The following is a 12654-nucleotide window of genomic DNA, read 5'->3' on the forward strand; positions in this document are numbered from 1 at the left end:
CTTACAATTGAGCTGGACAGTATACTGCAGTTTTACTTTTTTTTGGGGTGCATTGGGTCTTCATTGCAGCACACAGGCTTCTCTCTAGTTGTGGCGTGTGGGCTCCAGGGTACGTGGGCTCTGTAGCTTGTGACTCACGGGCTCTCGTGTTGGGGCGCGGGCTTAGTTTGGGGGATCAAACTCACGTCCCCTGCATTGGAAGGCAGATTCTTTACCACTGGACCAGCAGGGAAGGCCCTACAGTTTTACTTCTGACCCTGAATAGCTGTTTGTGTTTCTGGAGTTAATCATTCTTTTTTTTTTTAATTAGTAATTACTCACTTTTGTTGTTGTTCGTTTTCTCCATACCTGTCACTAGTTCATTCTCAAACTCTCCCTCAAAGTGGGCATTTGCATGTCTCAGGCATTGCGGTTTCTCAGGGAACCTCATGAGGCCACCGCCCTCCTCCGATCCATTTTCTCAAGGAACAGGTTCTGCTCAGGATCTCTTGTCCTGGGTCTTCCTTCCACCTCTCTCCTGTGCCTCAGTCCTTTGCTTCCTGGATCCCATGTTTCCTTTTTGTTCTGGTGTCGAACTCTGGTGTAGGAAAAAACACATGGGAGGTGACTTTTTTTTGAGGTCTTATATTTCTGAAAATGTCTTTATTCTCCTCTTACACTTGAGTGATGGTTTGGCTGAATATAAAATTCTAAGTTGGAAATAATTTTTTTCTTTGAATTTTGAAAATACTGCTCTGTTGATTTTCTAGCTTCCGGTGCTGCTCTTGAGCAGTTCAGTGTCATTCTGATTCCTGACCCTTTTTAGGGGACTTTTTTTTTTTTTTTCCTGCCTGGAGGCTTTTAGGATAGTCTCTGTAAAAAGAGCATTAGTCTTTACAGTGATTCCTTTCTCTGTGGTTTAAGTTAGAAATCCTTTCTCTCGTTGTTTTAACCAACATAAATCCTTGCTCTTAGTCACTCTAAAGTTAAAGAAAACCTAAGGGATAACTTAATAAAACTTTTCAAGTACATGTGGTAAAGGTCAAGTATGCAGAGGATGATAACTGTATGTTTAGAAAATGAAAGAAAAATGTACAAACTCCAACAACATAGTTTAGACCATCATTTCACAAACTCTGTTCCATCAGATGGTAAACTCCTCAAACGTTGTATGCCCTATCCTCCCCTCTCTTTTGTATATTCTCATGGATTATTAGCATATAATTCTAAGAAGTCCTGCAGTAGACCCATTTAAACTGGCTTCACCTAGCATTTCCTAAGTTTATTTGCCCACCAAAATTTTTTTCTTTTTAATTATTTTAAAAGGAACATAATTAACATATGTATAACACAGTTGGGGAAATGCCAGATAAGACATAGACTTTCCTGGCTACAGAAGAGCAATTTAGCATTGGAATGAGTAACCCAGAGAGGCTGTGGACTCTCCTTTTGCAGAGGCCTTTAAAACAGGACATCTGTTTTAGGCGTAATCCTGTTTGAACAATGGGACTTTGCTGCTGTTTCTTCCTTTTCCTGTCCCCTAGTGGTAGCGTTGGGGAGCTTTTAGCCTACCTTTTACATGATTCTAGTACTCTGGTTACTCTGGTGACAAAAGTTACCACTACAACCAATAATTACATTTATGGAGAACTTACTGTCTGGCCCTATGCTGGATGCTTTACATGTATTATTTAACTGAATCTTCACAGCAACTCTGTGAGGTTGGCAGTATGATTATTTACAGATGGGGATAATTAGGGATAAAGAGATCACAAAATTGACAAGAAAGAGGTCGGGATTCAAACCCCGGGCTTCTAACTGGCTACTAGCTCTCCATCTTCAGTTGTTAATGTTCAGAAAAGCAACCTGCAACGAACAAACAAACAAATAAAATACATACATCTGTATTTATTATGTAAAGACTTGGACAGATACGATGCTCGCTTTATGAGACTGTTCCCTAAACCTTTTGATGAATTCGGAGTTTATTACTTTTGTTAGAAACAAATTCTACTACCAATTTCTTTATTCTAATTTGTCAACCAGTAAATGGCTCCTTGCATGAGACGTTTTTCCTTCATAAATTTGATGTCATTCCTGTGTGTTAGTTAAGACCAAGAAGTCTGGATCTGTGAAAATTGGTATAGGTTAAAAAGTCCCCTTTTCAACGTATTTACACATGGTAACGACTTCGTAATGCAGTGCGGAGGATGCCCGGGGCGGGAGACAGAGAACCTGGACTCTCGTGGACTCGGCCTCTAGCCCTGAGCTCCTGAGCACATCGCTTTGCCTGGTTTTCTTCAACTGCCAGATGAGGAGCTTAGATTATCTCCAGAACGCCCTTTCTGCTCTGACATTTCAGAGTCATTTTTGTCTCTGGATATCGGCTCTTGTAATGGGAGAGGAATTAGGAAATTCACAGGTCAGTTGACACTGCTAAGTGATTTGAATAGATCAGTAAGGAGGGGCTGGATGAATAATATTTATGAGTACCATGACCTTGAACTGAAACAAATGAGAAGAGATTGAAAAAAATCGGTGATTAAGTGTCTTTCTAAGGTCACTTCCAACAAGGCTAGTAAGTTTTAGGCATGTAGGAAAGGCTCTTTCCTGCACCCACTCTTGTTCAGCTTAACATGTTTCTCCAATGAAGCTTCCATTTGAGAATCACCCTTCATAGTGCATCCCCAGCTCCCTGTACCTGGCACATCATAGGTGTTCAGCGAAGGTTCTTCGAAATTAATTGTTATTTAATATAGAACTAGAACATCAGGAAGAGATTTGTTTTTCTAATCAGTATTAAGTTTAGAAAGTCACGTGTGCGGGCTGTGGAGTTTTAGACCATCTGGGTTCATAACCCAGCTGTACTCCTTAGTAGCTGGGTGGTTTTAGGCAAGTTATTTCCATAACTGTGCCTCAGTTTCCTCTTCTTTAAGGGGATTTATAAGTGTACCTGCCTCATAGGGCCATTGTGAGCATTCAGTAAGACACTGCAAGCATTGTATTTGGTATAATACTTAGCAGAGATTTAGGGTTCTATTAGTATTAGCTAATGCCATTATTAAGGAGGTGCAGCACTTGCCCAGACCTTCTAGCAGAAGTTTTTCTTTTCTTTTCATAAGGGACAACGTAGAACCCCAAAGGTAAACTGTATAGTTCTAGTGCTTGATCTTTATCATTTAACATCTTTTCTGACCCACTTCCATACTCCCAAATAATGATGCCTCTCAGATGAGAGAAGTTGCTGTATTTTTGCATGATACGTCTTTTTGTTTGACCTACATTATACTTTGGCGTGTTGTGAAGTCTGCTCGTTGAGTATTGTAGAGTTTAAAGCCAAGGTGAAGGTCTGAGATAAATGGCACACGTCTACGTCCTTCCCCACAGCGTCTGCCTCAAGACTCCTGCCTGCTTGAAACACACCAAAGGCTGTGAAATTAATGATGTGCCTGACGCAGTGCACTCCTGTCACCCAGCTGGAAAGTTAAGACACTGTTACTTATCCCTGAGAAGGACTGTTGTCCATGCAAGCATTTTGTTCATTTGTTCTTTCATGAGTAATTGCATGGAGTAACGAAAAACACCTACTCAACTTACAGCTTGGCAGAAACAGTAGCTTATGTTTTCTGGAGACAAAATTAGAAGCAGGCTCCCTGGACCCCATCTTTAAGTCAAAATAAAATGTCTAGGGAACCACTGTGCCTCCCAGTAACCATGGCCCCTGTGGAGTAATATTGTTTAGGTCAAGATGTCCCAGAGTAAGAGGACAGGGAGAAGGGAAAGAGGGGAAGGAAAGTGTCTACTGGGATAATATGTTTTCATAGAGATGAAGAGGCAAACTGTTCTTCTTTCTTACTTTGTCCTTTCTATGTAGAAAATACATAGCGTACTATGTATTAGTACGCTAATCTTCCTCCTGCAATTATCAGAAGAGAAAAACTGAGTATACGTTGTTGAGAGGAGGAGTTACAGCTTAAGCTGTATTTCATTTATGATATTGAAGATTACATCTTTTCTGGGGAGCTTAAGTCTTAGCAAAACTAAACCACTGAGAAAGTATCTTTATTTTTTCCATTTTCACAGAAAAATGAATACTTGTTCTTTCCTTCCCTATAAAATATGATCACTCAGTTGGCAAGCATTTAGTAAACAACAACTACGCATAAGGCCTAAAAGGAAAACAGAATAATAAGACCCTGTCCTTTGCTCCAGAACTGGAAATCTAACAGCGGAGATATTTATCCAAATAATTATACCAGAGGGAAAGAGAGGTACTCAGTGCTGTGGGAACACGGAGAATGGAGAGTGTTTTTAAGTTGGAGAATTCATGGAAGGTTTCATGGAGAAAGTAGCATTTGGACCAGTGTGGGATTCCCCACTACCGTGGGAAAGACAGACGGGAATTGTGACGGGTGGTGCTGAGGGACAGGGGGAGGATGAACAGCTTCAGGAAGCAGCATGAACAGAGATGAGCGGACTAGACAGTGCAGAGTGTCTGCCCTGGGCACACAGTGTGATGCGCCCAAGCACAGGACTGATGAGAATGGGGGTGAGGTCTGGGATCCCGAGTGGAAAATGACACTGAAAAAGTAAGTCAGACTGTCAGGGAGGGCCTTGAATGCCACGCAAAGACTTTTCAATTTATGATGTAGGTCAGTGCTTCCCCTGCTTTTCCACCAAAAATTGCCCTTAGTAGAAGAGGACAACAAAGTCAGTGTTCTCGGGGGAGGAGGGGAGGGGTGAATAGGTGGAGCAAGGCGGGTGTTTAGAGCAGTGAAACCATCCTGTGTGCTACTGTGATGGTGGATACTTGACATTACGCATTTGTCAAAACCATGGAATGAACAACACAGAGAATGGATTCTACTGTAAGCTGTGGGTTTTAGTTCATCATACTGTATCACTCTTGGTTCATCAGTTTTGTCAGCAAGCACACCACACTAATGCAAGCATTAATAATAGGGGAAATGCATGTTAATAATAGGGGAAACTCTGTGTTTCAGGGTTTGCGGGGGAGGGAGAAAGGGAAAAGGGTATATGAGAACTTTGTAGTTTCTGCTCAATTTTTAAGTAAACCTAAAGCTGCTTTTAAAATAGTCTATTTTTTTTTAAATAGTGTTCTTTTAGCCGTGAAATGTACTACAAGTATAAAGTTTTTTTTTAGGAGTTTCATAGTATATCTTTAAAATCACATGAATTTTTTGCTCTGTTTATTTACACATAAATAACTATTTTATCATTAAAATTTGCCCTGAAACTTTTCAATAAAATAAATGACCCCTAGGGATATGATTCCTGTGTTGAGAAGCCTGACATTGGTTGGCAGGCAGTCACTGAAGTCATATGTTAAAAGTGAAACAAAAATAAACCAGTAAAATGATGAGCAAACAATTTTTCTTGCAACCCAGACGTTTTTTGCATCCTTATTTTCATTTCCCAGTATTCATACAGAAGCATATACACTAACTTTAACTCAGTCAACCTTTACTTTGTCTACAGAAGAACTTTGCAATAGGCCTGATGAGAAATAGTTGATGAACCCACTTTTGTGGATATTGCAGTTGAGACAAGAGAGGTGTATTTTGATAGGAAAGTAATATATACTAAGAAAAATGGCTAGAGAAATAGAAAATAAGCATGCTGAGGAGATGGGCAAAGTAAATGGAGTGACGTGTGTTAGGTAGGTTTAGATGAAATTTGTTCAGTGGCTGCCCCTGTCATTAGGAGCACACACTTTTTTCTGGATGTCATTGAGACCCCGTATGACCTTTAAGCTATCACCAGTGTAGCGTTTGTACTGTAACACAGATAACTTCAAGTTGTTTGGGTACTTATTCATGTAGATATTCAGACATGTGAACCCAAACCGTGCCTGATGAGTCCTCTTGGAACCACTGAAGCACATTCACAGCACTAGTCTCCTTATTTGTGTTTTCAAGGCGCTTTGTTTTTCTTATGAAGACCACAGCTGGAATCTTTAACCTCTTGCAAGAGTCAGCCTTTGAGAGCTACATTCTTTAGCTCTCTGCTTGCTGGGAAAAAACAAGAGGCCCATTCCCAGATACCCTTAGGAAAGTCATCCTGCTCTGATGAGAGCAGGGCTGTTTGTAGGACATTGATATGGGTGTGCCATACACGTGACACTATTAGAGGGTCCTCAACTGTGATGTCCAGGTAAGGGGTGACTTCCCTCCATTAGTTCAACAGCCTGGATGGCACTAAGAAGGTGGCTATGTTCTCTTCTCTCCTCATGATCACCTAGGTGACGTCACTTGACCCAAGACTCTTTCTGTTCCCTTTCTGTGGATCTTTACAAGATGGCACTGTCCTCCAGGACTAACGTCATAGCTATTCTTTTCTCCATTTCAGAAATTACCATGGTGGACACAGAGATGCCGTTTTGGCCCACCAACTTTGGGATCAGCTCCGTGGATCTTTCTGTGATGGACGACCACTCCCACTCCTTTGACATCAAGCCCTTCACCACCGTTGATTTCTCCAGCATTTCTGCTCCACACTATGAAGACATTCCGTTCCCAAGAGCTGACCCAATGGTTGCGGATTATAAGTATGACCTGAAACTCCAAGAGTACCAAAGTATGAGGTTTATTTCACTTTTCAGACTACTGAGACTAGAATTGGACTAATCTCTCATTCACACTGGGGTAAATGCTCCAGAGACTAAAGCCTATAGTGAAGCCGTTTACCATTCATTTATTCACCCATTTATCCATGAAGTAGTGGGCATTTATAATTGACCAAAAGCGAAGGTAGTGTGTGAACACCCCAGATCATCTTTCTCTGCCCCTTCCTTCCTTCCTGCCTCCTTTCTTTCCTTCTTTCCTTCTCAGGGACATTTTCCAGCATGATTACCTTGCCAGGTGCATCTCAGGCTAAGAGTCTATCCCCCCCAAACTTTGAATTCTTTTTTCCACTTGTAAGTAGATAAGGAACATTTTGTCACTTTTTATAACTTATCTCTAAATCACTATTGCATCTTTACTAATTCTGCAGTTTGAACAGCTTACAGTGAAACCTATTTTTCAGCACAAATTTAAATGTTGACACTGTAGGCTGTTGATAAATCTCCATGCCATTAACGCAATTCACATCAAGCCATCAGACTCAAGAAAAACTAAAACTGCACTTTTCAAGATTAAATTTCTGTGATGCTCTTTCCTTGATTTTTATCTCTTTGCTGATATGCTGTGTTTCCAGAGCCACCACCATGTAACTGCAGCCATTACTTGAAAATAAGTAAGAACTTCCTGTAGTTCTAGTTTTTTTTTTAAGATAAATGATATACTTGGTTATATTTATAGGTGTGGCTTTCAGTTGGAGCCTGATATGAAAATTTAACAGGCCTGATCCTGACCAACGGAAAGATAGTGCTTGCCTTCCATAGTGCCTCTCTCTATCAGAGATCATTTTACAAACCATCTTTTCTGACTCAACATTGATGGGAACCTGGTCTCTTATTTTTCATGTACCCTCAAGCTGGGCTTACCATACCTTTTCATGGCAGTGTTCCTTCTGTTTCCTTTGCAAGAGTGGTTTTAAAACACTTCTAAAATGCAACATTTAAATTAAAATGTATAATTTAATATTGTCACGAATGCCAAATACAGCACATTACGTAGCAAAATAACCTTAATGATCTCAAATACCATATGTTGCCTGTTAGAGCTTTAGTATTACGAGGTAGTAGACAGTCATAGAACCACAAAGTTAAAAGTTAACCACAAAGTTAACCCCATTTTTTTCACAGGTGGGGCTCAGAGGTGTTGCGACTTGCCTGTGATTACAAAGCCTACTTTTTCCTGTGTATTTTTCATGTTCCATAGTTCATCTAACTTAAATAATAAAATAATGGCAGTAAGGTGTACTATAGTGACTTGCCCTGTTGCTTGTTGAGCAGTTTTTCATGTGATAATTACCTGCTCATGTTTTTCTATACACAGGTGCAATCAAAGTGGAGCCTGCATCCCCACCTTACTATTCTGAAAAGACTCAGCTGTACAATAAGCCTCACGAAGAGCCTTCCAACTCCCTCATGGCAATTGAATGCCGTGTCTGTGGGGATAAAGCTTCAGGGTTCCACTATGGAGTTCATGCTTGTGAAGGATGCAAGGTAAAAAAAAATTTTTTCTTTTTTGAAATAATTTGCTGAAAATGTACCTATTATGTCATTTCCTGTTGCAAACAGATGGCAAAGAACTGAATTAACATTGTCAAGGTTTTAAATATTTTTGGTAAAGCCCATTCTTCAAATGATATAATACTTGAAAACCTAAGAAAATTGTTCAAAGCAAGGCTGCTTTGCCTCACTTCCCTTTTTCCAAAGTGGTCCTATGCAGCACCATCTAATTTGAACCTTGCATTTTGCAGATTTAAAAAAAAAAAAAAAAGTCACTTGTTCAAGGTATCATGGAAAGACAGTGATGAGCTGACCCAGACCAGTACCCGGATTTCCTGAATATTCTATTATTGTTTTTCACTATACCATGGAATATTCTGTGTATGTAAGACCCGATAGATAGATAGACAGATAGATAGATAATCTTCATTTGAGCCTTAGCACGGTCCTATAAAGTCAAGCTTATTTATGGCCACTTTACAGGTGTAGAAATCATGAATCAGTGAGACTTGCCCATCGTCATCCATCAGTAAGTGGCAGAGCCAGGTCCAGAACATATATCTTATGACTCCTAAACCAATGCTCTGTGCTTTCTTATTCCAGCATCAGTTTGAGCTATGTGTTATGAGCAGGCAAAGCGATGTAACTATTTTGGAAAGGAGGTACTCTTTCTCCTCACCTCTTTTCTTTGTGAAAAAGGGTATTTTGGAAAGTTAATTTAGTAATATTCTGCCCAATTATTAAGAAAATGTTAATCTACTCATTTTATTTTATTTTTATTTTTTAAATTTATTTAATTAATTAATGTATTTATTTGGCTGCATTGTGTCTTCATTGCTGTGCGCGGGCTTTCTTTAGTTGTGGTGAGCGGGGGCTGCTCTTCATTGTATTGCGTGGGCTTCTCACTGTGGTGGCTTCTCTTGTTGCGGAGCACAGGGTTCTAGGCGCGCAGGCTTCAGTAGTTGAGGCACGCAGACTCAGTAATTGTGGCTCACGGGCTCTAGAGCACAGGCTCCATAGTTGTGGCACACGGGCTTAGCTGCTCCACGGCATGTGGGATCTTCCTGGGCCAGGGCTCGAACCTGTGTCCTATGCATTGGCAGGCGGATTCTTAACCACTGTGCCACCAGGGAAGTCCCTCTACTCATATTTTAAAATGTAGTTAGTCTTTTAAAAGAATTAATTCTAATAGGCTCAATGAATAAAATAGTAATCGAATAGTACTTATTATATACTCCAGGGCTCAGAATAAATTATTCATAAATACTTACCTTATAAAATAATGCTGCTTATAAAAGGTAAGATGAGATTCAATCCTCAGTTGGGCCTTTTTGTTCAGAATAAAGATATATGACAGCAGTTAGGTAGGTGTTAGAATATCTGGGTTCCTAACTGGACCATGGACCAAAAAAGGAAGTTAATATTTACTGAATTTCTACTATGTGCCAGATATTGTGCAAGATGCTTTTGCATATTATCATTTTTAAACCATATTCTGCCTAAGTTTTCACATCTATAAAATGATGGTGTTGAATTAGATGATCTCTAAAACCTCTTCAGTCCAATAGTTTATTACTCCGAAGGCAACTTAATAAAGTGAAAGAGACAAGCTAGTGGTCACCTGGCCACTTGCCCAAGTTCCCTAACCAATCACATGAGCACTTCAGCCCTCAGACACCTCGTGTGTAAAACAACTTGGTTAGATTAGCTCCCCAAGGGCTTCTTATTCATCTCTAAGTTCTAAAATTCCAAAATGACTCCTTGAAATACTACTGGCAAGAGATGGCTTTCGTTTAAAACACGAAAACCCATTCATTCTGTGATTGAAACCAAACTAAAATATCTGTGATCTTATATGAAATCATTATGTTCCCAAGGAGTAGTAAGAACATGTCATTTTGTTGAGTTAGATTTATATAATTTTGAGTAAATTGTGGCTAAATTCTGAGAAATACCCAAAGAAATCATTCACTTTTGGTCATCTCGGTAATTTATGCTGATAAATAAATAAAAGTCTGGTTGGTTAAGTTTCCACAATAAATTATTATTTTTATGGGCTGGTAAAACACTTAGAAAACTAGAAGGCTTAAACAAATAGTTTCACTGTGATTCTATTCATCAGATATTTGTAGAGAGGTTTTTTTTTCTTTCTGAAATTTTTTTTTAAATTTTTTAAATTTAATTTTATTTTTTTATACAGTAGGTTCTTATTAGTCATCAATTTTATACACATCAGTGTATACATGTCAATACCAATCGCCCAATTCATCACACCACCACCACCATCCCCCCGTGGCTTTCCCACCTTAGTGTCCATACGTTTGTTCTCTACATCTGTGTCTCAACTTCTGCCCTGCAAACCGGTTCATCTGTACCATTTTTCTAGGTTCCACCTACATGCGTTAATATACGATATTTGTTTTTCTCTTTCTGACTTACTTCACTCTGTATGACAGTCTCTACATCCATCCACGTCTCAACAAATGACCCAATTTCGTTCCTTTTTATGGCTGAGTAATATTCCATTGTATATATGTACCACATCTTTATCCATTCGTCTGTCGATGGGCATTTAGTTTGCTTCCATGTCCTGGCTATTGTAAATAGTGCTGCAATGCACATTGGGGTGCATGTGTCTTTTTGAATTATGGTTTTCTCTGGGTATATGCCCAGTAGTGGGATTGCTGGATCATATGGCAATTCTATTTTTAGTTTTTTAAAGAACCTCCATACTGTTCTCCATAGTGGCTGTATCAATTTACATTCCCACCAACAGTGCAAGAGGGTTCCCTTTCTCCACACCCTCTCCAGCATTTGTTGTTTGTACATTTTCTGATGATGCCCATTCTAACTGGTGTGAGGTGATACCTCATTGTAGTTTTGATTTGCATTTCTCTAATAATTAGTGATGTTGAGCAGCTTTTCATGTGATTCTTAGCCATCTGTATGTCTTCTTTGGAAAAATGTCTATTTAGGTCTTCTGCCCATTTTTGGATTGGGTTGTTTGTTTCTTTAATATTGAGCTGCATGAGGTGTTTATATATTTTGGAGATTAACCCTTTGTCTGTTGATTCGTTTGCAAATATTTTCTCCCATTCTGAGGGTTGTCTTTTCGTCTTGTTTATGGTTTCCTTTTCTGTGCAAAAGCTTTTAAGTTTCATTAAGTCCCATTTGTTTATTTTTGGTTTTATTTCCATTACTCTATGAGGTGGATCAAAAAAGATCTTGCTGTGGGATTCCCTGGTCGCGCACTGGTTGAGAGTCCGCCCGCCGATGCAAGGGACACGGGTTCCTGCCCCGGTCCAGGAAGATCCCACATGCCGCAGAGCGGCTGGGCCCGTGAGCCATGGCCGCCGAGCCTGCGCGTCCAGAGCCTGTGCTCCGCAACGGGAGAGGCCACAATAGTGAGAGGCCCGCGTACCGCAAAAAAAAAAAAAAAGATCTTGCTGTGATTTATGTCAAAGTGTGTTCTTCCTATGTTTTCCTCTAAGAGTTTTATAGTGTCCAGTCTTACATTTAGGTCTCGAATCCATTTTGAGTTTCTTTTTGTGTGTGGTGTTAGGGAGTGTTCTGATTTCATTCTTTTACATGTAGCTGTCCAGTTTGCCCAGCACCACTTATTGAAGAGACTGTCTTTTCTCCATTGTATATCCTTGCCTCCTTTGTCATAGATTAGTTGACCATAGGTGCGTGGGTTTATCTCTGGGCTTTCTATCTTGTTCCATTGATCTATGTTTCTGTTTTTGTGCCAGTACCATATTGTCTTCATTACTGTAGCGTTGTAGTATAGTCTGAAGTCAGGGAGTCTAATTCTTCCAGCTCTGATTTTTTCCCTCAAGACTGCTTTGGCTATTCAGGGTCTTTTGTGTCTCCATACAAATTTTAAGATTTTTTGTTCTAGTTCTGTGAAAAATGCCATTGGTAATTTGATAGGGATTGCATTGAATCTGTAGATTGCTTTGGGTAGTATAGTCATTTTCACAGTATTGATCCTTCCAATCCAAGAACATGGTATATCTCTCCATCTGTTGGTATCATCTTTAATTTCTTTCATTAGTGTCTTATAGTTTTCTGCATACAGGTCTTTTGTCTCCCTAAGTAGGTTTATTCCTAGGTATTTTATTCTTTTTGTTACAGTGGTATAAGGGAGTGTTTCCTTAATTTCTCTTTCAGATTTTTCATCATTAGTGTATAGGAATGCAAGAGATTTCTGTGCATTAATTTTGTATCCTGCAACTTTACCAAATTCATTGATTAGCTCTAGTAGTTTTCTGGTGGCATTTTTAGGATTCTCTATGTATAGTATCATGTCATCTGCAAACAGTGGCAGTTTTACTTCTTCTTTTCCAAGTTGTATTCCTTTTATTTCTTTTTCTTCTCTGATTGCCATGGCTAGGATTTCCAAAACTATGTTGAATAATAGTGGTGAGCGTGGACATCCTTGTCTTGTTCCTGATCTTAGAGGAAATGCTTTCATTTTTCACCCTTGAGAATGATGTTTGCTGTGGGTTTGTCATATATGGCCTTTATTATGTTGA

General features: G+C 39.5%; 1 protein-coding gene across 2 annotated transcripts in view; it reads left to right on the forward strand.

Moving 5' to 3' along the window:
* The window catches only part of PPARG (peroxisome proliferator activated receptor gamma), a 70431-nt gene that overhangs the window by 13173 nt on the left and 44604 nt on the right, over positions 1-12654 (forward strand). For both annotated transcript variants that reach the window (XM_060111616.1, XM_060111617.1), the window contains 2 exons: positions 6349-6576; positions 7941-8110. In XM_060111616.1, the coding sequence (XP_059967599.1) occupies positions 6349-6576; positions 7941-8110 (398 nt within the window). The remainder of the gene's footprint in view (positions 1-6348; positions 6577-7940; positions 8111-12654) is intronic.

The sequence above is a fragment of the Mesoplodon densirostris genome, chromosome 10 (assembly GCF_025265405.1).
Source record: "Mesoplodon densirostris isolate mMesDen1 chromosome 10, mMesDen1 primary haplotype, whole genome shotgun sequence".
Lineage (NCBI taxonomy): Eukaryota > Metazoa > Chordata > Mammalia > Artiodactyla > Ziphiidae > Mesoplodon > Mesoplodon densirostris.